The sequence below is a fragment of the Theropithecus gelada genome, chromosome 4 (assembly GCF_003255815.1).
Source record: "Theropithecus gelada isolate Dixy chromosome 4, Tgel_1.0, whole genome shotgun sequence".
Lineage (NCBI taxonomy): Eukaryota > Metazoa > Chordata > Mammalia > Primates > Cercopithecidae > Theropithecus > Theropithecus gelada.
Genome location: NC_037671.1, coordinates 88,669,015 through 88,694,520, shown reverse-complemented (window position 1 = coordinate 88,694,520; position 25,506 = coordinate 88,669,015). Strand labels below are relative to the sequence as shown.

At 42.7% G+C, this 25,506-nt stretch overlaps 1 protein-coding gene across 2 annotated transcripts in view; it reads left to right on the top strand.

The window, feature by feature from the left end:
• MDN1 (midasin AAA ATPase 1) overlaps positions 1 to 25,506 on the top strand; it is a 185,658-nt gene that overhangs the window by 29,453 nt on the left and 130,699 nt on the right. For both annotated transcript variants that reach the window (XM_025384538.1, XM_025384537.1), the window contains exons 7-15: positions 119 to 250; positions 6,145 to 6,248; positions 9,309 to 9,423; positions 13,488 to 13,681; positions 15,092 to 15,173; positions 19,029 to 19,124; positions 20,986 to 21,098; positions 22,977 to 23,125; positions 24,056 to 24,116. In XM_025384538.1, the coding sequence (XP_025240323.1) occupies positions 119 to 250; positions 6,145 to 6,248; positions 9,309 to 9,423; positions 13,488 to 13,681; positions 15,092 to 15,173; positions 19,029 to 19,124; positions 20,986 to 21,098; positions 22,977 to 23,125; positions 24,056 to 24,116 (1,046 nt within the window). The remainder of the gene's footprint in view (positions 1 to 118; positions 251 to 6,144; positions 6,249 to 9,308; positions 9,424 to 13,487; positions 13,682 to 15,091; positions 15,174 to 19,028; positions 19,125 to 20,985; positions 21,099 to 22,976; positions 23,126 to 24,055; positions 24,117 to 25,506) is intronic.

The following is a 25,506-nucleotide window of genomic DNA, read 5'->3' as shown; positions in this document are numbered from 1 at the left end:
AAACCTCAAGTGCCTACCTACTTATACCTACATATAGAAGATTAACAGTTAATCAAAGGATGTAGCATTGCCACTACAGGTATGGTTTTTCAGTAATAACTTTATCTTCTTTCTGCAGATGCTTTTGGGGATGTATCGTTGCACAGATGTTCCTGGAGAGTTTGTGTGGCAGCCTGGCACCCTGACACAGGCGGCCACAATGGGCCACTGGATCCTTCTGGAGGATATTGACTATGCCCCCTTAGACGTGGTATGTCGTCTCAGGAAATTCATTGTCCCTTAATGTATTTTCCTGTCTTGGAAAAGCATTTTGTTAATAGTGATTCTGGTTGATGATTTAAACAGAAATGTATTTGATTAGACATACTGTGTTGCAGGTACTTCATGGTTACTTACCTGATCTGATTTGTGGTCCTGAATTACTTGACTGGTTTCTTTTTTGATAGAGAATCTATAAAATTTTGGTTGTGCTGTTTCCTATAGTAGTTGAATATGTGACCAGTTTCACAGTTGCATTTTGCTCCTCTAATTGAATATGAGATCAACTTTTTCCAAGAATAGGTCTGGTTTGGAACATCTCAGCCATGTTACAGGTACATTGAGAACTTTCAGATCTTGCTTCTTAGCTGTGGTAGCTGCAGAGCAGTGGGCTGAGGACAAGTGAAGGATGAGATGATGTAATAAGACTGTGCTTGCCTTTGTTTCATTAAGAAAAATATGCTGGATGTATTTTTTGGTTTGTAAAAAGACCACTTCTACATGTATGAATTTAGCCATTGAGACAATCCATGAGGCCTTTGTATTCTGAAAAGTGACAAAAAATGTATTGCAGGATGAAATATTCTTCCTTTGGACAGATTTTTCCTGAGATTGGTTTTACTTTTCTTTTCTTTTTTTTTTTCTGAGACGGAGTCTCGCTCTGTTGCCCAGGCTGGAGTGCAGTGGTGCGATCTCCACTCACTGCAAGCTCCGCCTCCCGGGTTCACGCCATTCTTCTGCCTCAGCCTCCCATGTAGCTGGGACTACAGGCACCTGCCACTGCGCCCGGCTAATTTTTGTATTTTTAGTAGAGACAGGGTTTCACCGTGTTAGCCAGGATGGTCTCGATCTCCTGACATCATGATCCACCCGTCTCGGCCTCGCAAAGTGCTGGGATTACAGGTGTGAGCCACCGCACCCGGCGGTTTTAATTTTCTTTTTTCTTTTTCTTTTTTATGTGAGACAGAAACTTGCTCTGTCGGCCAGGCTGGAGTGCAGTAGCACGATCTTGGCTCACTGCAACCTCCGTCTTCCGGGCTCAAACAATTCTCCTGCCTCCTCAGCCTCCCAGGTAGCTGGGATTGCATGCATGTTCCTCCATGGCCAGCTAATTTTTGTATTTTTAGTAGAGACAGGGTTTCACCATGTTGGCCAGGTTGGTCATGAACTCCTGACTTCAGGTAATCCGCCCGCCTCGGCCTCCCAAACTGCTGGGATTACAGGTGTGAGCCACCGCGCCTGGCCGGTTTTAATTTTCTTTTAAGGTGAACCCGCTCAAATTAACTGTGTATGGACTTTTCTGTCTTGGATATGGGAGAACGAGAGAGAGAGAGAGAGAGAGAGAGAGAGTGTGTGTGTGTGTGTGTGTGTGTGTGTGTGTGTGTGTTTAGGGAGAGATGAAGGGGAAGGAATAGCTGAAAATAAGTGTGTATGTTATATCAGTGTTTTAGAGTATAATGAGGTAAAGATGTTCTGGGTATATTGGCCCAGATAGGGCCTCACAGTTTGATCACTGTGTTCTGGTGTCTTAATGTTCACTTTTACAGGGCTGGAAACTCAGTTTTAAGAAGCCCAGAGCCAAGGCTAACTCCTGCCAATGAGACTTAAAATTAAAACTGAGATGTAAACTACAGGGCAGTTGAAAAATATTTGTTGAGTTTTTTTCCTTTTTAGTGCCCTTCGTCTTGGGCAGTTTTTTTCAGATACCAGGTTATCTGGGAAGTCATTAGGTTTACTTATTTTTATTTTTTATTATTACTTTTAATTATCATTATTCTTTTTGAGACAGAGTCTTGCTCTTCTCGCCCAGCCTGTAGTGCAGTGGTGCGATCTTGGCTCACTGTAGCCTCTGCCTCTTGGTTTCAAGCAATCCTCCCGCCTCAACCTCCCCAGTAGCTGGAATTACAATATGTGCCACCATGCCCGGTATTTCTTTTAGTAGAGACAAGGTTTTACCATGTTGTCCCAGCTGGTCTCAAAATTCCTGACCCCAAGTGATCTGCCTGCCTTGGCCTCTTAAAGTGCTAGGATTACAGGCGTGAGCCACCATGCTCGGCCAATTTTTATTTTTGTCTTTTGAGACAGAGTCTCCCTCTGTCACCCAGGTTGGAATGCAGTGGTGTGACCTTGGCTCATTGCAACCTCTGTGTCCTGGGTTCAAGTGATTCTCGTGCCTCAGCCTCCCAAGTAGCTGGGTTTACAGGCACACACCATTACGCCTGGCTAATTTTTGTATTTTTTTGTAGCGATGGGGTTTCACCGTGTTGGCCAGGCTGGTTTCCATCTCCTGACCTCAAGTGATCTGCTGCCTCTGCCTCTCAGAGTGCTAGGATTACAGGCGTGAGCCACTGCGTCAGGCTGTCAGTAGGTTTATGGATGTCTGTGCACATTGTGCAGATTTTTCAGATGCTCTTACTGTTTTGTTTTTTTCCAGAACTTCTCAGCTCATAGATGACCCATTATCATTTTAAAGTAGCTTTTACAGACCTCATTCAGGATAATTTTCTTTAGATTCAAGTTTTGGAGTATGTTGGAGTTGCTCTTATATTATTTTGGGCTTCTCTTTCAGCTCCTAGCCATGTATAAAATAATGATGCTTAAAAAAATTATGTCTGATATTTTAGAACCCTCTTCTTTGCCTCTCTGCTCTTCTCACTTTTTTTTCTTTTCTTTTGAAACTTCTATAAACTCACAACTCCTGGATCCATATGTCTAGTCTACACTTTGTTTTTTTTTGTTGTTGTTATTTAGTTTTTATTTCTTTTTTTTTTTTTTTTTTGAGACGGGGTCTCGCTCTGTCACCCAGGCTGGAGTGCAGTGACCGGATCTCGGCTCACTGCAAGCTCCGCCTCCCGGGTTCACGCCATTCTCCTGCCTCAGCCTCCCGAGTAGCTGGGACTACAGGCGCCCGCCACCTCGCCCGGCTAGTTTTTTGTATTTTTTAGTAGAGACGGGGTTTCACCGGGTTCGCCAGGATGGTCTCGATCTCCTGACCTTGTGATCCGCCCGTCTCGGCCTCCCAAAGTGCTGGGATTACAGGCTTGAGCCACCACGCCCGGCCTAGTTTTTATTTCTTAACCATAAACCTAACTCTGCTATCCAATGAGATGTAGAGGGGAATAAGAAAATATGGAACCCAGAGAACTGCGGTGAGAGCACAAAAATTATAGCCTACTGCAAGCAAATGGAGTGGAGGGTGCTCTTGTAGGCTATAGAAGGAATGGTTAAGAGAAGATACAATTTTTTTTTTTTGAGATGGAATCTCGCTGGAGTGCAGTGGCGCGATCTCAGCTCACCACAGCCTCTGCCTCCGGGGCTCAGGCTTCAGCCTCCCAAGTAGCTGGGACTACAGGTGTGTGCTGCCACACCCAGTTAATTTTTGTATTTTTAGTAGAGATGGGGTTTCACCTGTTGGCCAGGCTGGTCTTGAATGCTTTACCCCAGGTGATCTGCCCACCTCAGCCTCCCAAAGTGCTGGCATTACAGGCATGAGCCACCGCACCTGGCCCCACAGGTTAAATTTGTTAGTTGTCCCAGTCAGCAGTGGTGATCTTCTTGTTGGTCTTGTTATTCCTGGACCCAAAACGCTCGAAGGCCTCCACAATATTCATGCCTTGTTTCACCTTGCTGAAGACCACATGCTTACCATCCAACCACACAGTCTCGACTCTACAGATGAAAAACTAGGAACCATTTGTGTAGGTTCCAGCATTTGCCAATCACAAGATGCCAGGGTCTTTATGCTTCAGGATGAAGTTCTTATAATGAAATTTTTCCCTGTAGATGGACTTGGGGCAGGTGCCATTATGGGGTGTGACATCACCACCCTGACACTTAAACCCTGGAATAATTCTGTGAAAGCAGGAACCCTTATAACCAAATCCTTTCTCTCCATTGCTTAGCATGAAAGTTCTTGCTGTCTTTCAAAACTTGTCTGCAAACAGCTCGAAGGAAATGTGGCCCAAGGGCTCATCCTCATGGTGATATTGAAGAACATAGTGGGGTGGACTATGTCTAGTGGCAGGGGGGGTCCAGGGGTGGCAGTGTCTGCAAAGTAGGCTAGTCCACATTCTTTTTTTTTTTTTTTTGAGACGGAGTCTCGCTCTGTTGCCCAGGCTGGAGTGCAGTGGCGCGATCTCGGCTCACTGCAAGCTCCGCCTCCCGGGTTCACGCCATTCTCCTGCCTCAGCTTCCCGAGTAGCTGGGACCACAGATGCCCGCCACCACACCCGGCTAATTTTTTGTATTTTTAGTAGAGACGGGGTTTCACCGTGTTAGCCAGGATGGTCTCGATCTCCTGACCTTGTGATCTGCCTGCCTCAGCCTCCCAAAGTGCTGGGATTACAGGCGTGAGCCACTGTGCCCGGCTAGTCCACATTCTTAAAAAAAATCTCTACTTGCATGTCCATTGCCAGCACAAGTTCAAGATGTCCAAATTGGACTTTTTTTTTTTTTTTTTTTTAGAATTGCCTTTTCTTAAGCACAAAGAAAGGAAACCAGAAACAAAACCTATTATGGCAAAAAAATAAAAATAAATTGTTAGGGTCAAAACCCACTTTGCTGGCTGGGCGCGTTGGCTCATGCCCGTAATCCCAGCACTTTGGAAGGCTGAGGTGGGCGGATCACTTGAGGTCAGGAGTTTGAGACCAGCCTGGTCAACATGGTGAAACCTTGTCTCTACCAAAAAAAGAAAAAAATACAAATATTCGCCAGGCATGGTGGCACATGCTTGTAATCCCAGCTACTTGGGAGGCTGAGGTGGGAGGATTGCTTGAACCCGAGAGTCAGAGGTTGCAGCGAGCTGAGATCACACCAGTGCACTTCAGCCTGGGCCACAGAGTGAGACTCCATCTCAAGACAAACAAAAACCCCACCACTTTGTAGTGGGCAAAAGAAAACGAAGGGAACACCTTTTCTTCCACAAGTTACCACTCTAAACCCTAGACACCTCTTCCTCCTCTCTCGTTCAGTTGGTCTCTGTATCGTTTATTGCCTTTTCCTTACCTCTTTATTTGTTCTTATCCCATTGTCTTAGTACTGGCTTATTTTAACTACCTATTTGTCTTGCCTTTGTTATCTGAATAGTGTCTTTTTTGACCGTTTTTCCTCTAGGCTAGCTCCTTTCCAAATTGCTACGCAGTTGATTTTCTAAAATAAAAAATGAAATTATTTCTTTTCTTTTCAGCCTAAAAGCCTCTCGATAACACTTACGCAAAAGTTCAAAGCCCTTAGCTCAGCACAGGAAGCCTTTTATTATTTATCTCTAAGACTTACATCTTTCTGCTGCTTCTTATGCACATTCTACCCTAAACAAAACGGAATTCTTGTGCCATGACTTTTAGGCTTATCAATTGTTAAAAAATGCACGTGCATACTCCTGCCTGCAGTGTACGTACCATTTCTCTTTCACCAAACCTGGTTAATTTCTGCTCATTCTTCTTTAAAGATTCAGCAAATGTCACTACCTCTGGGAAGACTTCACTGCCCTGCTTCTAAATCATTCTGTTCTGATTCAGAACCCCCTCTTATCTTTATATATGACTTTGTATACTCCTGGGGTACACTGATTGTGCTGTGTGGGAATTTGCATGCCTTCCCTCTCCCATCAGCCTCTAGGCTCTAAAGCCTTGGTCCTGTCTGTATTCTTATGTCTTCTTGTGTCTTGCTTGGCTGTGATCCACAGGAGGCACTCGAGAATGTCGAGTGTATAAATTGTGCTGGAGTGTAGGTGAGTCAGACGTTCCCGCTTGCATATTGACTCCAGTTTGGACTATGAGAGCTGAAGTTTCCTCTAAGGGTCTGTCTGTCATTTTGAGAGAAGGTTGTTTTGTTTTGATTACTTCTGTCTTAATAGCTTTACTTTATCAGTGCGGTTATCTGATTTAGGTTTCTGTGCTGATCCCTCTCTTGGAGAATGGAGATCTCTTGATTCCTGGCCAAGGTGACTGTCTGAAAGTGGCACCTGGATTTCAGTTTTTTGCAACCAGGAGGTATGTACTAGTAACCTTTCTGTTTTCACTCTGGAGCCACTTACTCATAAGTCTGCATGCTGAGCCAGAAGTCTGCTGAGCCAGAAGTCCTGTAATAGAGTTCTTTGGGTCTACTTTGAGCAAGGTTAGTTGGAAGTGGTAACAGGTCTAACCTTCTCATTCCTGATTATTTTTAATGAAGATAATTTGTAAACTAAGAGGTTCCCCCCCGCCACTTAAAAATAAGTAACCATTTTAAAACACTTCACCTTATTTCATGTTTTAAAAAATAATCAGAGGTGAGGTTATTGTCAGATAGCCCAGGTTTTGAGTCCTGACACTGGTACTTAGTACCTATGTATACCTTGTCTGGTTATGATGGGGTTAATAATGCCATCTTCAAATGGTGGCTGTAAAGAATAAGTGAAATGACTCCTACTAAAGACCTGTCACATTAAATGCCCAGTTAATGGCTAGCCATGATGGTGATAATGATAGGTAGATTTCAGGCAATTGAAAAATTAATTGGCTATAAGCATGAACAAAAGCAAGAAAACCGAGCATGCTTAGTATATATTCCTGCCTACATTTTAAAATTACCTTAAGGCAGTAGTTTATTTCTTACTGCTAGTCTCTACCTGTACAGCTTCTTCAATGTCTTTATTTTTATTTATTTATTATTTTTTTTTTGAGATGGAGTCTCGCCCTGTTGCCCAGGCAGGAGTGCAGTGGTGCGATCTGGGCTCACTGCAAGCTCCGCCTCCTGGGTTCATGCCATTCTCCTGCCTCAGCCTCCCAGTGGCTGGGATTACAGGCGCTCGCCACCATGCCCGGCTAATTTTTTGTATTTTTAGTAGAGACGGGGTTTCACCGTGTTAGCCAGGATGGTCTCGATCTCCTGACCTCGTGATCCGCCCACCTCGGCCTCCAAAAGTGCTGGGATTACAGGCTTCAATGTCTTTAAATGCCCATGAGTGAAACTAACATCATTCTATAGTTAATTGATTATATTAGTGTTTACCTCAGTTAAACATTCACTTCTATATGGAGTGTGGAGCTAACCCGATATTACTCAAGGAATACTTTCCTAGACCCAATTACTCTTTTTTTTTTCTTGAAATGGGGTCTCACTGTGTTGCCCAAGCTGTTCTTGAACTTCAGTGCTCAGGTAGTCTTCCCAGCACAGCCTCACAAGTAGCTAAAACTACAGGCACATGCCTCTGTGCCCAGCTAACCCTGTTACTTTTTTTTTTTTTTTTTTTTTTGAGATGGAGTCTTGTTCTGTCGCCCAGGCTGGAGTGCAGTGGTGTGATCTTGGCTCATTGCAACCTCTGCCTCCTGGGTTCAAGCAATTCTACCTCAGCCTCCCAAGTAGTTGGGATTACAGGCACCTGCCACCACACCCGGCTCATTTTTGTATTTTTAGTAGAGATGGGGTTTCACCATGTTGCATGCTGGTCTCGATCTCCTGACTTCATGATCTGCTGCCTTGGCCTCCCAAAGTGCTGGGATTACAGGCGTGAGCCACCGTGCCCAGCCCAATCCTGTTACCTTTGTTTTAAACATTTATTTCATTTTTAGAGACAGTGTTTTGCTTTGTACCCAGGCTGGAATGCAGTGGCTTAATCATATCTTACTGTAACCACAAACTCCTGGGCTCAAGTGATCCTCCTGCCTCAGCCTCTTGAGTAGCTAGGAGTACAGGTGTGCACCACCATGCCTGGCTAAAAACTTTTTTTTTTTTTTTTAAGAGATGGGATCTTGCTGCATTTCCCAGGCTGGTGTTGAACTCCTGGACTCAAGCAGTCCTTCCACTGTGGCCTTCTAAGTGTTGTTATGACAGGCATGAGCCACTGTACCTGGCACTGTTAGTTTTGATAGACCTTGATTTTTAATTTTAATTAATTTTTTTTGAGACCAAGTCTCATTCTGTCGCCCAGGCTGTAGTGTAGTGGCATGATTTGGCTCACTGCAACCTCTGCCTCCCGGATTCAAGCGATTCTTGTGCCTTAGTCTCCCAGGTAGCTGGGACTACAGGTGCACGCCACGATGCCTAATTGTTGTGTTTCTAGTAGAGGCGGGGTTTTTGCCATGTCGCCCAAGCTGGTCTCAAACTTCTGGCCTCAAGCAATCCATCTGCCTCAGCCTCTGAAAGTGCTGGAATTACAGGTGTGATCCACCACGCCCATCTTATTTTATGGTTTTGGTTTTTTTTTTTTTTTTTTTTTTAAGACATGAGGCCTTAATTTGTTGCCCAGGCTGGTCTCGAACTCCTGGGCTCAAGCGATCTTCTTGCTTTGACCTCCCAAAGTTCTGGAACTGCTGACATGAGCCACTGAGCTTGGCTGACCTTAATTTTATTTATAGAGGCAGTGAAGTTCTTCCCTGGTGGATTCAAACACTTCCCAGAAAGACCTGGGACATCGTGGAAAGATGTTAGACAAACTTTTGATCTGATAAACTTGAATTCAATTTTCAGTTCTGCCATTTTCAGTTACAGCTGAGTGTATAAGGGCCATTCTTTCCTTCTCTTCCATTTATGTCAGAAGAAAAGAATGGCATCTTCCTCTCAGGACAGTTGTGAGAACTAAGTGGCTTATGCATAAGCATGTACCTTCCCCAGAGTGTATGTTTAATGTATATTCCTTCTCTACTTTTTTCTCTTCTGGAAATTTTTAATGGTTTTAAGTACTCTAGCTTCTGGTAACAAGTAGTGAACTTAATGTTAATGCTATGAGCCTTAGATTATGCTTTCTCTTTTCTGAAGGTATTTATGTCTTAAGGAAGAGGAACCTGTCATTGAAATAAAAACATTTACCTTGTAGAATTATTTGCAGTGATTTGAAAATACTTGATTAAAGCACTATCACTGCTTCTTAGGAGAAGAGCCAAACATGGGTTAACTATCAGCCTTTCATTTGTCATCTGCCCTGTAAGCCCAACAGTGTAGTATCTGGAAACAGAAGGGATTATGAATTTTTTTCCTATGTGAGACAGTGTACGGCAAGTAATATCCAGAGGTACAATTCAGGATTAAAATTTGGAATTTTGTGTGACTGTGTTTTTTATTTTGAAACATAGACTCTTGAGCTGTGGAGGAAATTGGTATCGACCGCTAAACAGTCATGCTACTTTGCTAGACAAATATTGGACCAAAATTCACCTGGATAACCTGGATAAGCGAGAACTGAATGAGGTATGTGGGTCTTACAAAGTATCAATGCTGGCCGGGCACGGTGGCTCCCTCCTGTAATCCCAGCACTTTGGGAGGCCGAGGCGGGCAGATCACAAGGTCAGGAGATAGAGATCATCCTGGCTAACACGGTGAAACCCCCTCTGTACTAAAAATACAAAAAATTAGCCGAGTGTGGTGGCGGGCGCCTGTAGTCCCAGCTACTGGGGAGGCTGAGGCAGGAGAATGGCGTGAACCCAGGAGGCAGAGCTTGCAGTGAGCCGAGATAGCGCCACTGCATGCCAGCCTGGGCTACAGAGTGAGACTCCATCTCAAAAAAAAAAAAAAAAAATCAATGCTTTTCTTTTTTACGTGAAAAGTTCCAAACTTGCATGAAACAGGAAATAGTATAATAAACTGCCTTAGAAGACGTCAGTGGTTTTCTTTTTTACATGAAAAGTTCCAAACTTGCATGAAATAGGAAATAGTGTAATAAACCACCAGAATACTCATCAACCTATATTTTACAGTCTGTGTGCTAGTATTTTACTGTATATGCTTCATCTATTATTTTTTCTGTGCTAATATATTTGAAAGCAAACTCCCAGCATACATCTCTAAAAATTTAACGGCATTTTTATATATAACCACAATAACATTATTATACACAATAAAATGAACAGTAATTCCTCAGTATCATTGAATTCTTAGATTATATTCAGATTTTCCTAGTTGTCTCCACAGGATCATTTTACTAAGTTGATTTGAGGTCATATCTTTCACACTTAACTTAATGGACATTTTGATCTAGGAATTAATGAGAATTGAGGTAAATCACTTTATAGGTTTTCTACATTGATTCCGTTTCTAGTATTGTAGTTATCCTAGATCAGTAAGAAGTATGCTACACTTGACTGTGCTCATGCCCTACTTCCCTTGTATGTCTCACTTGGAAGATTTCCCTTCCTCAATGCTTTATCTAGGAGAGTGGCAGACAAAGCATTGTCAGTGGTCATGCAGACATGGAAGAGATGCTTTTCCCTTTCTTGATGTAGGTATATAGGTAAATATGTGTTACCAAACAAACTACTTTTTTTTTTTTTTTTTTTGAATACTGAGTTTTGCTCTTGTTGCCGAGGCTGGAGTGCAGTGGCGTGACCTTGGCTCACTGCAACCTCCGCCTCCTGGGTTCAGGCAATTCTCATGCCTCAGCCTCCCAAGTAGCTGGGATTAGAGGTGCCCACCACACCCTTGGCTATTTTCTTTTGTATTTTTAGTAGAGACGGGGTTTCACCATGCTGGCCAGGCTGGTCTCAAACACCTGACCTCAGGTGACCTGCCTGCCTCAGCCTCCTAAAGTGTTGGCATTATAGGTGTGAGCCACTGTGCCTGGCCACAAACTTCAAATATTTTCCTACCTTTTTTTTTTTTTTTTTTTTTTGAGGCAGTCTTTCTCTGTCTCCCAGAACAGTGCTCTGTGGCATGATCTTGGCTTGCTGCAACCTCCACCTCCCAGATTCAAGTGATTCTCCTGCCTCAGCCTCCCAAGTAGCTGGGGCTACAGGCGTGTGCCGCTACTGGGGTAACCGCCCCCAATATTTCAACATAGGTTCTTTCTATTTTCCATAAGAGTCGGCCAGCTCAGCAATAAAGAGAAAGAGTACAAAGAGAGGAATTTTACAGCTGGGCCGCCAGGGGTGGCATCATATCTGTAGGACCGTGATGCCCACCTGAGCCTTAAACCAGCAAGTTTTTTATTAAGGGTTTCAAAAGGGTAGGGGTGTAAGAACAGGGAGTAGGTACAAAGATCACATGCATCAAAGAGCAAAAAGCAGAACTACTAATAAGGGTCCAACAAAGATCACAAGGCAAAGGGCAAAAGCAGAACTACTGATAAGGGTCTATGTTCAGCAGTGCATGTGTTGTCTTGATAAACATCTTAACAGAAAACAGGGTTCAAGAGCAGAGAACCAGTCCGACCACAAATTTACCAGGGAGGAGTTTTTTCCCCACCCTAGTAAGCCTGAGGATACTGCAGGAGACCAGGGTATATCTCAACCCTTATCTCAACTGCATAGGACAGACACTCCCAGAGCTGTTTATAGACCTCCCCCAAGGAATGCATTCCTTTCCCAGGGTATTAATATTAATATTCCTTTCTAGGAAAAGAATTTAGTGATATCTTCCCTACTTGCACGTCCATTTATAGGCTCTCTGCAAGGAGAAAAATATGGCTCTTTTTGCCCGACCCCACAGGCAGTCACACCTTATGGTTGTCTATCCTTGTTCCCTAAAAATCGCTGTTATTCTGTTCTTTTTCAAGGTGCACTGATTTCATATTGTTCAAACACACATTTTACAATCAATTTGTAAAGTTAACACAATTATGACAGTGGTCCTGAGGTGATGTACATCCTCAGCTTACGAAGATAACAGGATTAACAGATTAAAGATAGGCATAAGAAATTATAAAAGTATTATTTGGGAACTGGTAAATGTCCATGAAATCTTCACAATTTATGTTCCTCTGCCGTGGCTCCAGCCAGTCCCTCCATTCAGGGTCCCTGACTTCCCGCAACATGCTGCCACGCCCAGCTAATTTTTGTATTTTTAGTAGAGACAGGGTTTCACCATGTTGACTGGGATGGTCTTGATCTCTTGACCTCGTGATCCACTGACCTCGGCCTCCTAAAGTGCTGGGATTACAGGCATGAGCCCCCACACCCAGCTTAATTGATTTTATATCTTACTATTTTTTTGAGAGAAGGTCTTACTCTATCACCCAGGCTAGAGTGCAGTGATGCACTGCAGTGGTGCTGAGCTCACTGCAGCCTCAACCTCTCAGGCTTAGGTGATCTTCCCACCTCAGCCTGCCAAGTAGCTGGGACTGACTACAGGTGTGTGCCACCCCACCCAGCAAATTTTTTGTAGAGATGGGTTTTCACCATGTTGCCCAGGCTTATCTCAACTCTTGGACTCAGGCAATCTGCCCACATCAGCCTCCCGAAGTGCTGGGATTACAGGTGTGATCCACTGTACCCTGCTCCTTTTACATGCTTTTCATTGAGAAATTACGTAATGAACCTTACCAGAGCTGTGTTTGCAATTAAATAGTAATTTAAGAATTCTTTAATGAATAAATTCCTTGGAGTTGGTTGCATATATTTTGGTTACTTGGAAAACCTTTTAACATGACTTCTACCCCTGAAACTGTGTTATAGATGGTGAGATTGCCAGATAACTGAGTTCTGGGTAGGAAGAAAATCATGATGTTTGAGTGAGGTAGATGGATGGGAGTGGGAGTGGGTAAGGGGAAGTTCTTATTTTTGGTAAAGTTGACACATTTCTTTCATTCATTCATTCATTCATTCATTCATTCATTTGAGATGGAATCTCGCTCTGTTACACAGGCTGGAGTGCAGTGGCGCGATCTTGGCTCACTGCAAGCTCTGCCTCCCGGGTTCACGCCATTCTCCTGCTTCAGCCTCCTAAGTAGCTGGGTGCCTGCCTCCATGCCCGGCTAATTTTTTGTGTTTTTTTGTATTTTCAGTAGAGACGGGGTTTCACCATGTTAGCCAGGATGGTCTAGATCTCCTGACCTCGTGATCTGCCTGCCTTGGCCTCCCAAAGTGCTGGGAGTACAGGTGTGAGCTACCGTGCCCAGCCTATTTTTATTTTTTATTCATTTACTTTTTCTGAGACAGGGTCTTACTCTGTCACCTAGGCATGATCACTGCTCACTGTAGCTTTGACCTCCCAGTCTCAGATGATCCTCCCTCCTCAGCCTCCTGAGTACCTGGGACTACAGGCACACGCTACCATGCCCAGCTAACGTTTGTATTTTTTGTAGAGACGAGGTTTCACCATGTTGCCCAGGTTGATCTCAAACTCCTGAATTCAAGCAATTCTTCTGCCTTGGCTTCTCAAAGTGTTGGGATTACAGGTGTGAGCTACCGTCCCCAGTGAACAAATTTCATAGAGAAATCCATTTTTTGGCTGACTAGTTTCGGCAGTAGTTTGTGTGCTTTTAAAAATTACCATGCTGGCTGCTAAATTTTCTTTCTTTTTTTTTTTTTTCCCTCTGACAGGTTCTTCAGAGCAGATATCCTAGTCTATTGGCAGTGGTTGATCACCTGCTTGACATTTATATCCAACTTACTGGAGAGAAACATCACTCTTGGAGTGATAGTTCTGTTGGATGTGAACAGACACCTGAAGAAGTTTCAGAAGCCAGAAGAGAAAACAAAAGACCAACCCTTGAGGGAAGAGAATTATCTTTAAGGTACTGGACTAAACAATTTTTTCTTTTCTTTCTTTCTTTCTTTTTTTTTTTATTGTGAGACTAGAGTCCCGCTCTGTCACCCAGGCTAGAGTGCAGTGGCGCAGTCTCGGCTCGCTCCAACCTCTGCCTCCTAGGTTCAAAGTTCTTACCAGCTAGAAGGAAATGGTCAGATTTTGAAATTATAGGTTGCTTCATGGTGTCAGATCCCTTTTTCAGATTTATAATTAACGACTGGGAAGGCTTGATTAGGGTAATGTTTTTAACTTTAAAAAATAACTTTTAAAGACAAACTTGTGAATGGCTCCTAACATAATTCTTTCACCAAATGCCCTTTTCTGACACTTGGAGTCTTTTTTTTTTTTTTTTTTTTGAGGCGGAGTCTCGCTCTGTGGCCCAGGCTGGAGTGCAGTGGCCAGATCTCAGCTCACTGCAAGCTCCGCCTCCTGGGTTTACGCCATTCTCCTGCCTCAGCCTCCCGAGTAGCTGGGACTACAAGCGCCCGCCACCTCGCCCGGCTAGTTTTTTTTTTTTTGTATTTTTAGTAGAGACGGGGTTTCACCGTGTTAGCCAGGATGGTCTTGATCTCCTGACCTCGTGATCCGCCCGTCTCGGCCTCCCAAAGTGCTGGGATTACAGGCTTGAGCCACCGCGCCCGGCGACACTTGGAGTCTTAAATAAGTCTTGGATTTTGCTATCTATGACTTCTGTGCCGTTCTCTCTTCTCAGTGGTTGACTTTCCCTTTGAGAAGTGAGAATTAGAAATGGGCATCTCCTCAGGCTGGGCGTGGTGGCTTATGCCTGTAATCCCAACACTTTGGGAGGCCGAGGCGGGCAGATCACGAGATCAGGAGTTCAAGACCATCCTGGCCAACATGGTGAAACCCCGTCTCTACTAAAAAAAAAAAAAAACACAAAAATTAGCTGGGAGCGGTGGCAGATGCCTGTAATCCCAGCTACTCGGGAGGCTGAGGCAGAGAATTGCTCGAACCTGGGCAGAGGTTGCGGTGAGCCAAGATTGCATCACTGTACTCCAGCCTGGGCAACAGAGTAAGACTGTCTCAAAAAAAAAAAACAAGAATCTCTGCATTCTGGTCTGATTTGGTTGCTCCCCTCCTGTCCTGCTACCTTGTCTGGCATGGAAGGCAGAGTAATGATTTGATAGGTCACTTCCTGGTTTGGGTGAAGATTGAGAACTCTTTGTTTTGCTTTTAAATTTTACACACAAATACAAAGAGGGGAAGGATTGGGATCCCTTAATTACTGGTTGCTCAAATACCTTTTATCTAAGCATTGTCAGAAGAAAGAAGAGAGTTGTCAGGTAAGCCCAGACTTAAGTGGGTCAATAAATTCTGATGCCTCTGATGTCTTTGGCCTGTGGTCTTTTCGTTTTTTCTTTTCTTTTTTTTAAAGGGATCTGCTGAATTGGTGTAATAGGATTGCCCATAGCTTTGACAGTTCATCTTTATCAGCATCATTAAATATTTTTCAAGAGGTAAGATATAGTTTTCCAGTCTTTTTTCTTTTGATTCTGTAAGGCTGTTGACTTCCATTGTTATTTTCTGTCTTTTGATTGCCATCAGACTTTTCTCTTTTTTCCAAGTATGAGTTTTTTTTTTTTTTTTTTTTAATTTTTATTTTTTTGAGACGAAGTCTCGCTCTTGTCCCCCAGGCTGGAGTGCAATGGCACGATCTCGGCTCACTACAACCTCCGCCTCCTGAGTTCCAGCGATTCTCCTGCCTCAGCCTCCCAAGTAGCTGGGATTACAGGCACCTGCCACCACGCCTGGCTTATTTTTGTATTTTTAGTAGAGATGGGGTTTCACCACGTTGGCCAGGCTGGTGTTGAGCTCCTGACCTCAGGTGATCCACCGGCCTCGGCCTCCCAAAGTGCTGGGATTACAGGTGTGAGCCACTGTGCCTGGCCTGGTTTGTTATTTTTAGCTAGTTAAAACTCAACTAAAGTGGCATTAAAGCTAATTGAATGTAATACATGTTTTATGGTTTTTGAAACAAATTATTATTAATTTCAAAAGAAGTATAGTTTGATATAGAGTAAAACAGATAGTGAAATTAAAGTAAAATGAAAGAAACTCCCAGGTAATAATAAAGCAATATTTGTTCCTATATGTAATTTCTTAGTCTGTCTGATAAATTTGTATCTGTCCAATCCCTCTACTTTTTTCTCAGTAGGGCTGCTTGATGTTGCTTGACTGAACCTCTTTGTAAGACACCATAAATCCAGGATGGATTTCTAATGAGGGTGGTGGACTCTTCTGACTAATGCATCTGGGGTCCATTGTTAGTATCTCTGATGGGAGCATGTATGTGCACAGGACTTAACCATTCTAGTGGATATTATTACGGAAGACCAAATCATAGTGGTAAGGTGGAATAAGAACAAAAGGAGTTGGATGTTCTTTTAGAAGTAACTCTTTTAAACTATAGTATATACGGTAACCAGAATAATTGTTCTCTTCTACTCTAAAATATATTTCTACTGAATTTGAGACCAGCCTTTTCAAATCAGTAGTGTATATTCTTTTGAGAACTGGCAAATTGTTTTTGTCCAGCTCTTTTCCCTGCTTATTCCATCCAGACCAAATACCTTTATCAAATATCAGCTCTACTATAATTTATGTTACAGTTAATTTAACAACTCCACCTATATTTTCACATTAGACCTAAGTTGTGATTTCTCTAAGGACATTGAGAACTTTTTTTTTCCTCCGAAATATTTACAATCAAATTTGTTCAGAGGGAGATTGCTTTTGGGGACTACTGTTAGCCCTCCGTTTCTGTGAGCTCTGCATCTGTGGAGTCAACCAAACTTGGATCCAAAATATTCCATTCCTGTCCCTAAGGTGGACAGTAAAAAGTAAATAAATAAATAAATAAATAAAATATTTCAGGAAAGAAATGATTGTATTGAACGTGTACAGACTTTTTTCCTTGGGATTATTCCCTGGACAATACAGTGTAATAACTATATAGCATTTGCATTGTATTAGATATTGAAAATAATCTAGAGATTTAAATAAAATAAAGAGGGCGTGAATAGGTTAAATGCAGATTCTATGCCTTTAAAATTTTTTTTTTTTTTTTTGGCTTATTTTTCTACATACTGACACGGGCCCTATGCCTTTTTTTTGTTTGTTTTTTGAGACGGAGTCTCGCTCTGTCGCCCAGGCTGGAGTGCAGTGGCGACATCTGGGCTCACTGCAAGCTCCGCCTCCCGGGTTCCTGCCATTCTCCTACCTCAGCCTTCCCAGTAGCTGGGACTACAGGTGCCCACCACCACGCCTGGCTGATTTTTTTTTGTATTTTTAGTAGAGATGGGGTTTCACCGTGTTAGCCAGGATGATGTCAATCTCCTGACCTCGTGATCTGCCCACCTCGACCTCCTAAAGTGCTGGGATTACAGGCGTGAGCCGCCGCGCCCGGTTACCCTATACCATTTTATATAAGCGATTTGAGCATCTTCAGATTTTGGTTTCTGTGAGAGGTCCTGGAACCAATCCCCCAGGAATACGTAGGGACAACTGTATTATAATAGTAAATCCTATATTTTTAATATTGATGTTCATAACTTTAGATTTCTGGGTATAAGTTTTCCTGCTTTTTACTAAATGTTAGGGTTGCCATTATTTGAGTCTTTTGGCGTCTTGTAAACTGACTTTACTTAAAATTACGGCTTTAAAATATATTTTAATTTTGAAAGGACTAGATTCTTCTTGTTAAAAAACAATAGAAAAGATGATGGAAGAAACTTAACTACTGACTCTACCTCTGAGACAAAAGCCATTTGCAGTATTTGGGGCCTATTTTCTCTTTTTTATCAGTTGAGGCAATGCTGTATATTAAGTGTTGTATTCTGAGTATTTCAACTGTCAGAACAAAAATATAAAATACTTTTAAAAAGGAAGAAAAGAAAATAGATCAGATTGTAACTGCTCAATGGGTTCACCTTGCCCGCTGCCTAGACAGAGAAAATTTATCATGACGGGAATTGCAATAGAGTAATTCACGCAGCACCCACTGTATGGGAGACCAGTTTTATTATTACTCAAAGCAGTCTTCAAGAGAGCTTGATGAATGCTAGGCTAGCCATATAGGAAATGGAGTTGTTACTCAAATCAATCTCCCTGATAACTCAGAAGCTAGGGTTTTTATGGATAATTTGCTGGGCAGGATACTAGGGAATGGGTGCTGTGATTGGTTGGGGATGAACTCATAGGGATGTGGAAAGTGGTCTTGTATACTGAGTCTGCTTCTGGGAGGGGTGACTGAGTCAGGTGGGGTTAGTTGCCAGAATGCAAAAATCTGAAAATCACCTCAAAAGGCCAATTTTAGTTTTTGTGATAGTGTTGTTATCTATAGGAGCAGTTGGGGAAGCCACAAATCTTGTGACCTCTGGCCATATGACTCCTGAGCAGTAAGGGATTATAGAAACTATACCTACATTTTAACAGAATTAAGGTCCCTCCCATAATCCTAATCCTAATTTTGTGGTCTTTCATTGTGAGTATTTGGTCCCTGAGCAAAGAGGGGGTTAGTTTTAGGGAGGGACTATTATCATCCTTGCTTCCAAGTTAAACTATAAACTAAATTCCTACCATGGTTAGCTTGTCCTATGCCTAGGAATGAGTGAAGATGGCCAGCCTGTGAGGCTTAGAAGTAAGACGGAGTCAGCCATGTTAGATTGCTGTAGTAATCTTTGCAAAGATAGTTTCAATTCCACACTCGTGGTGTCCTTTACCTTATTTTATCTCTCATATTTTCTGTAAATAGAAAATACAGAAAATGCTTGATGAATTCAAGTTTAACATTTTTGGGGTACAATCCATTTTTGGTGGTATTTTATGTTTCATTACGTCGGAAGACATAACTGGTTGGCTCACTGGTAGTTGCTAAGATTGAGTACTAGGTTAAGATAATGACCATGAGGTGTTGCACACCTAATGTTTCTCTTACGGTTAGAAAGCAGTCTTTTGATGTTACCTCAGCACTATATGAGTCAGTTCTCCTTGAAACACATACCCAGTGGTCAACACTAATTGCTCTTCTTTGCCCGAAGCTAGGATTTGCAAAGTGGGGTGTTTTGTTGGGTGCTTTTTATTATTTTGCGAGTATTTCAGTAGTCAGTTATTTATATTTGTTCATGTCCTATCTTGCCGTTATGGTCAGGTCCTGAGTCCTGGGTTGGTTCCTTATTTGCACTGCCTTCATTTTTAGAGAAATATTCCTGCTGGATTTTGTGCTTCTCCCTCTCGTGGCCAGGAAAATGATGCTCTGTGATTAACGTATTATTTTAAAAATCAGTCAGCATTTACCTTGGTTATTTTGATAGGCTCTAGACTGTTTCACAGCAATGCTTTCTGAGCATACGAGCAAACTGAAAATGGCGGAAGTTATTGGAAGCAAATTGAACATTTCTAGAAAAAAGGTATGTGTGCTGTTTTTTTACTTTCCTGTTGAAAGGAGGCTAGGATTTTTTGCTTGCTTGCTTGCTGGTCTCTAGGCCTTATTTGGAACAGCTTTTGCAGTGGTGCCTCTTTTGTAAAAGTTGGCGCTTTTATTGCGGCCTCTTGTGGGCATACAACTCCCAAATGACGTGAGTGCAATGGCACGACCTTGGCTCACCACAACCTCCACCTCCTGGGTTCAAGCGATTCTCCTGCCTCAGCCTCCCAAGTAGCTGGGATTACAGGCATGCGCCACCACACCCAGCTAATTTTGTATTTTTAGTAGAGATGGGGTTTCTCCATGATGGTCAGGCTGGTCTGGAACTCGTGACCTCAGGTGATCCAACCAGCCTCTGCCTCCTGAAGTGCTGGGATTACAGGCGTGAGCCACTGTGCCCGGCCATGTTCCATATTCTTAAAGGGAGCTTCCTCATGTCTTGTATCTTCTTCAGTGTTTTAGTGAGCATTTATTTTATTTTGTAGGTAATAGACTCAGGACTGTAACTATGTTTTAGTAATACCTTTGTCTATAACTTAATGCACAGAGTTTTTCCATCTTTTTTATTATTTTCCCTTATTAGAAAAGTTGGCAAGAGACCGAGTGTGGTGGCTCACACCTGTAATCCCAGGACTTTGGGAGGCGGAGGTGGGTGGATCACCTGAGGTTGGGAGTTTGAGACCAGCCTGGCCAACATTGTGAAACCCTGTGTCTACTAAAAAAAATACAATGAATTATCTGGGTGTGGAGGCACATGCCTGTATTCCCAGCTACTCGGGAGGCTGAAGCGGGAGAATCGCTTGAACCCTGAAGGCAGAGGTTGCAGTGAGCCAAGATTGTGCCACTGCACTCCAACCTGGGCGACAGATCCAGACTCCTTCTCCAATGAAAACCAATCAACCAAACAAAAAATGTTGAAGAGTAGTACCAGTGAATACCTGGATACTCACTACTTAGTTTCATTGTTGACATTGTTAATATTTTCCCATTCTTGTTTTATGTCATACGTATTTTGGGAGGAGGGATCCTTTCAGCAGTGGCATTGGTGTCTGGAAAAAATGTCTCGGCTCATCTTGAAGCAGATGTCTGACATTCTCATATGAATGGTGACTCTAAAAGATCTTATGTCAGGAATTTTACAATAGTAGAGATTTTTATAAGGCTTCTGAAATAGTTGGGATGGTTTTGACTGGAGGTCATAAAACGTCCTACTGAAAGGGACTTAAATGATACATATATTAATCATAAGGAAGAATAATGAAAACACCATGAATATTCATTCCACCAATATTCATCATCTTTTGTTGTAGAAGGGCTCACTTTTCCAAGAGCACTTTGCTTCTTTTACTCCTGCCCCAAACCTGAACAAAATCTGTGTTCTTTGGAGAAGAGAAGAATGGCTATTGGGTAGACATCCAGGAGCATCTGCCACAGCTCTTTTTGCTTTGGCTGTAGTCAGATGTACCATGATTTCCTACATTATGTTAGAAATTTAAAGCAGAGGAGCGCATAGCTAGAGAAAGATTTGTCTGATTTTTTTTTTCTTACCTTTTAGGTGTAGACTTACTGTTCACTTTATCGGATATATCAGTGTGTTCACTCCATGTATAGGTAGGGCTTATCTGAAAAGTACCATTTTAGGGAATGATAAATGTTTTGAAAACACAGTATTAGAAGTTTGGAAAATGAAAAAAATTTCTTTATGAAAAGCCAACTCAACTGTCTGGGAAGTAGAGAATGATTCTTTGTAGACTGCTAATTTGAGGGCCAAAATAAGCCTCTGGATGAGGAAATACTCAAAAAGCGTGTGGATTTTTACTCAGGTAAAATCTTATCTCCCACAGGCTGAATTCTTTTGTCAACTTTATAAACCAGAAATTGTGATCAATGAGCTAGATTTGCAAGTGGGTCGAGTGCGGCTTCTACGGAAACAAAGTGAGGCTGTTCACATGCAGAGGTAAGTAGGGCTCTAAACTAAGCTGCCAACTGTGGGGTTTCCAGAAACTTGATAGAAGGTCTGGCTCAGCCTCTTCTCTTTGTGCAAAACACATGTCTGAACTGTGATATCTGTAGTATACTATATAGGAAGAAGCAGTGTTTTCCCAAAGTATGTTCTGTGAAATTAGATATTAATAGGTGAAAGAGGCAATGAAAGTCATTAAAGACTTGGCACTACCAAAGATGAATTATTGATTTTATTCACTGCAGTGTATTTAGTGAAGTAAGCCTCAGTTGGAAGTCAGGCTTATGTCTAACATCAGTCTTTAAATTCCTGGAAGGCTGGGGTTATATAAGATTCTGAGATCGAGGTAACTTTAAATACTTATTACATGTCTGACTGTGTACTAAGTGCTTTATGTATTTTCTCATGTAGTGGTTGTAATAATCCTGTGAATTAATATATTAGTGTCCTAGGGCTGCCATAACAAATTACCATAAACTTGGTGGTTTTAAACAATAGACATTATTCTTTCGCAGTCCTGGAGGCTGGAAGTGTAAAATCAAGGTTTCAATGGGGCCATGCTCCTCCCCTCTGAAGGCTCTAGGGCAGAATGCTTTCTTGCCTCTTCCTGATTTCTTTCTTTCTTTTCTTTTTTTGTTTTTGAGACAGAGTCTCACTGGGTTGCCCAGGCTGGAGTACAGCGGTACATGTTGGTTCACAGCAACCTGTGGCTCCCTGGTTCAGGTGATTCTCGTGCCTCAGCCTCCCGAATAGCTGGGATTACAGGCATGTGCCACCATGCCCAGCTAATTTTTGTATTTTTAGTAGAGACGGGGTTTCACCATCTTGGCCAGGTTGGTCTTCGACTCCTGACCTCAGGTGATCCACCTGCCTTGACCTCCCAAAGTGCTGGGATTACAGGCCTGAGCCACAGTGCTTGTCCTCTTCCTGGTTTCTTTGGCTCCCAGCAGTCCTTGGTGTTCCTTGGCTTGTATTTGTATCACTGTTAAGTTCTGTCTCTCTTATCACATGGCCCTTCTTCCTTGTGTGTGTATTTTTTTTCTTTTCTTTTTTTTGAGATGGAGTCTTGCTCTGTCGCCCAGGCTGGAGTGTAGTGGCGCGCTCTCAGCTCACTACAGCCTCCACCTCCAGGGTTCAAGCGATTCTCCTGCCTCAACCTCCTGAGTAGCTGGGACTGCAGGTGTCTGCCACCACGCCCAGCTAATTTTTGTATTTTTAGTAGAAATGAGGTTTCACCATATTGGCCAGGCTGGTCTTGAACTCCTGACCTTGTGATCTGCCCGCCTCGGCCTCCCAAAGTGCTGGGATTACAGGCGTGAGCCACTGCGCCCTGCCTTGTGTGTTTATTTCTGTGTCACCAAATCTTCCTTTTATAAGGACACCAGTCATTGGATTTAAGACCCACCCTAATGCAATATGACCTTATCTTAATTTGATTAAATTTCTTCAAAGACCCTATTTTGAAATAAGGTCACATTCATAGGATCTGGGTAGGCATGAATTTGGGGAAGATTATTAACCTATTACAACTCGGTACTGTTGTTACCCACATCTTACAGGTGAGGAAACTGAGGCTAAGACACATTAAGTAATTTGTCCAAGATGAGCTAACTGGTACAGATAGTCTTGTCTTATTGATCTTTTTAATCTTCAGAGCCTAGCGTGGTATCAGATGTGTGAGTATTCGGTGTTTGCAGAAAAACTAAATTCTGTAATTTTTGTATGTTGTAAGACTATCTGGTATAACTTGAAGACAATTACTCTGAGCTGTTTTCTCATCCTTGTTTGTTGAACCTGGAATATCTGGTTTCCCAGAGCAAAACTGGGAGAAGCTTGCAGCGTGGTTTTTAAACTCTTTTTTCTCCTTTCCAGGAAGAAGTTCACTTTTGCTGCTACACGGCCGTCCTCTGTTCTCATTGAGCAGCTTGCAGTGTGTGTCAGCAAAGGGGAGCCTGTGTTGCTGGTGGGAGAGACCGGAACTGGCAAAACTTCTACTGTCCAATACTTGGCTCACATTACAGGTAATCCCTAGAGGAAATAAATCTGCCCCCAGACATTTCACACTGACTACTTTTTTTCCTTTTTTAAAAATATGAAATCCAAAGACCACAGAGTTTAAAAAGTGCCAGCACCCCACATATAATCTCTTTGCCTGGAACTAACTACTTTAAATAGATTATTATTAAATTATTTCTAATCTCTGCCTATGCAAATACATATATGAATAGATTTTATTTCAAAACAGATATGGGATTATATTCTACATGTTGCATTATACCTCATTTTTTAAAAAATTTTTATTCTTTTTGAGACAGAGTCGCACTGTTGCTTAGGCTGGAATGCAGTGGTGAGCTCACAGGTCACTGCACCCTTGACCTCCCAGGCTCAAGTGATCTTCCTACCTCAGCCTCCCAGATAGCTGAGACTACAGGCCTGTGCCACCGCGTCTGGCTAACTTTTAAAGTTTCTTGTAGAAACGAGGTCTCGCTGTGTTGCTCAGGTTGGTCTTCAACTTCTGGGCTGTCATGATTCAGAGCAAATGCACATTTGAAAATTTACCTTATTGCTGGGCGCAGTGGCTCATGCCTGTAATCCTAGCACTTTGGGAGCCTGAGGTGGGAGGATTGCTTGAACCCAGGAGTCAAGACCAGCCTGGCAACATCATGAGACCATGTCTCCACAAAAAAAATAAAAAAATTGGCCAAGTGTGGTGGTATATGCCGGTAGTCCCAGGTGCTTGAGAGGCTGAGACAGAAGGATCACTTGAGCCCAGGAAGTTGAGGCTGCAGTGAGCCATGATTGGGCCACTGCACTGTAGCCTGGTTGACAGAACAAGAGTCTGTCTCAGAAAATAAAGCCCCATGCCATATTCCCACAGCCTTAAGGAGCACACTGGATATTATCGGTCTTTAAATTTTTGGAATAACACTTTTGCACTTTCTTTATAAAAGGCCACCGTTTGAGAGTTGTCAATATGAATCAGCAAAGTGATACTGCAGACTTGCTTGGAGGGTAAGTGTGGCTTAAAATGTTTTTCTTATTTTTGTGTTTATTACTTGAGGTAAGAAATACTGTTTCCTTAGTGTTACAACCACAGGTTATAGGGTGCTCTGTGCAATAGAAAAAGTTTCCTCAGATAAGGCTTTATTGGAGCTTTTGGCAGGGTACCAGGGAGGTAGCACGAAAGAGAGAATTCTATGGCTGGCCCAACTAAGACAGTCAGGAAAGTAATTTTAAGGGGCTAAAGTGGGAACAAAGTGATATTTAAGCATGTAGAGGCAGGGAACTTCTGGCACTTGAACAGTTTGATAACATATTTCTTCATGTGTCCCATGTCTCATTAGCATGGGTGTGATTTTTAGCATAGCAATGAAGCTAAGGCGAAGGATCAGTCATTCTTCTGGTCTTGTGTGTGTGCAGGAAAAAGGGTAAACTCCCTTGAGTAAGACTTAAGGTGTGAGTTGCCTATTTTAGTTTCCTCAGGGTCCCACCATCAGTGTGTGTGGTGCTTTGAGTAAGATTTATGGTGGGACATTGCTCATCTTAGTCTCTCTAAGACATCTTGAGCAAGATTGCACCTTACCCCCCAACCACAGCAAGGTACTTATTTGAATTTATTGAGGAGCTCATGGGTGTGTAGATGTTTCTCTTCATTTTAACGAACACTTGAGGCCCTTGTTCTCAAAGGTCATATGCTGGAAGAAGGAGAAAAAGCAGGCAAGTATATAATCAATTAATGTTTGTCTATATAGTACAGTTGATCTAAAGTGTAAGTTCTGGGCCAGGTGTGGTGGCTCACACCTGTAATCCCAGCACTTTGGGAGGCCTAGATGGGTGAATCACTTGAGGTCAGGAGTTCGAGACCAGCCTGGCAGACATGGTGAAATCCTATCTCTACCAAAAAATACGAAAATTAGTTGGGCTTGGTGGTGTGCGCCTGTAGTCCCAGCTAGTAGGGAGGCTGAGGTGGGAGAATTGGTGAATCCGGGAGGCAGAGGCTGGAGTTAGCCAAGATTTTGCCACTGCGCTCCAGCCTTTCTACCTTGGTTTTATTTTACTTATATTTGGTTGGTTGGTTGAGGAACTTGGCAATCTGTTCTTATTAATATATGTGATTTTTCATTTAAGCAGACATGTCTATACTGCTGTATATATTTATCTTTATTCTTTTTTTTTTTTGAGACGGAGTCTTGCTCTGTCACCAGGCTGGAGTGCAGTGGCGCGATCTCTGCTCACTGCAACGTCCGGCTCCCGGGTTCAAGTGATTGTTCTGCCTCAGTCTCCTGAGTAGCTGGGATATAGGCGCACACCACCACAGCCAGCTAATTTTTGTATTTTTAGTAGAGATGGGGTTTTGCCATGTTGACCAGGATGGTCTTGATCTCTCGTGATCCACCCACCT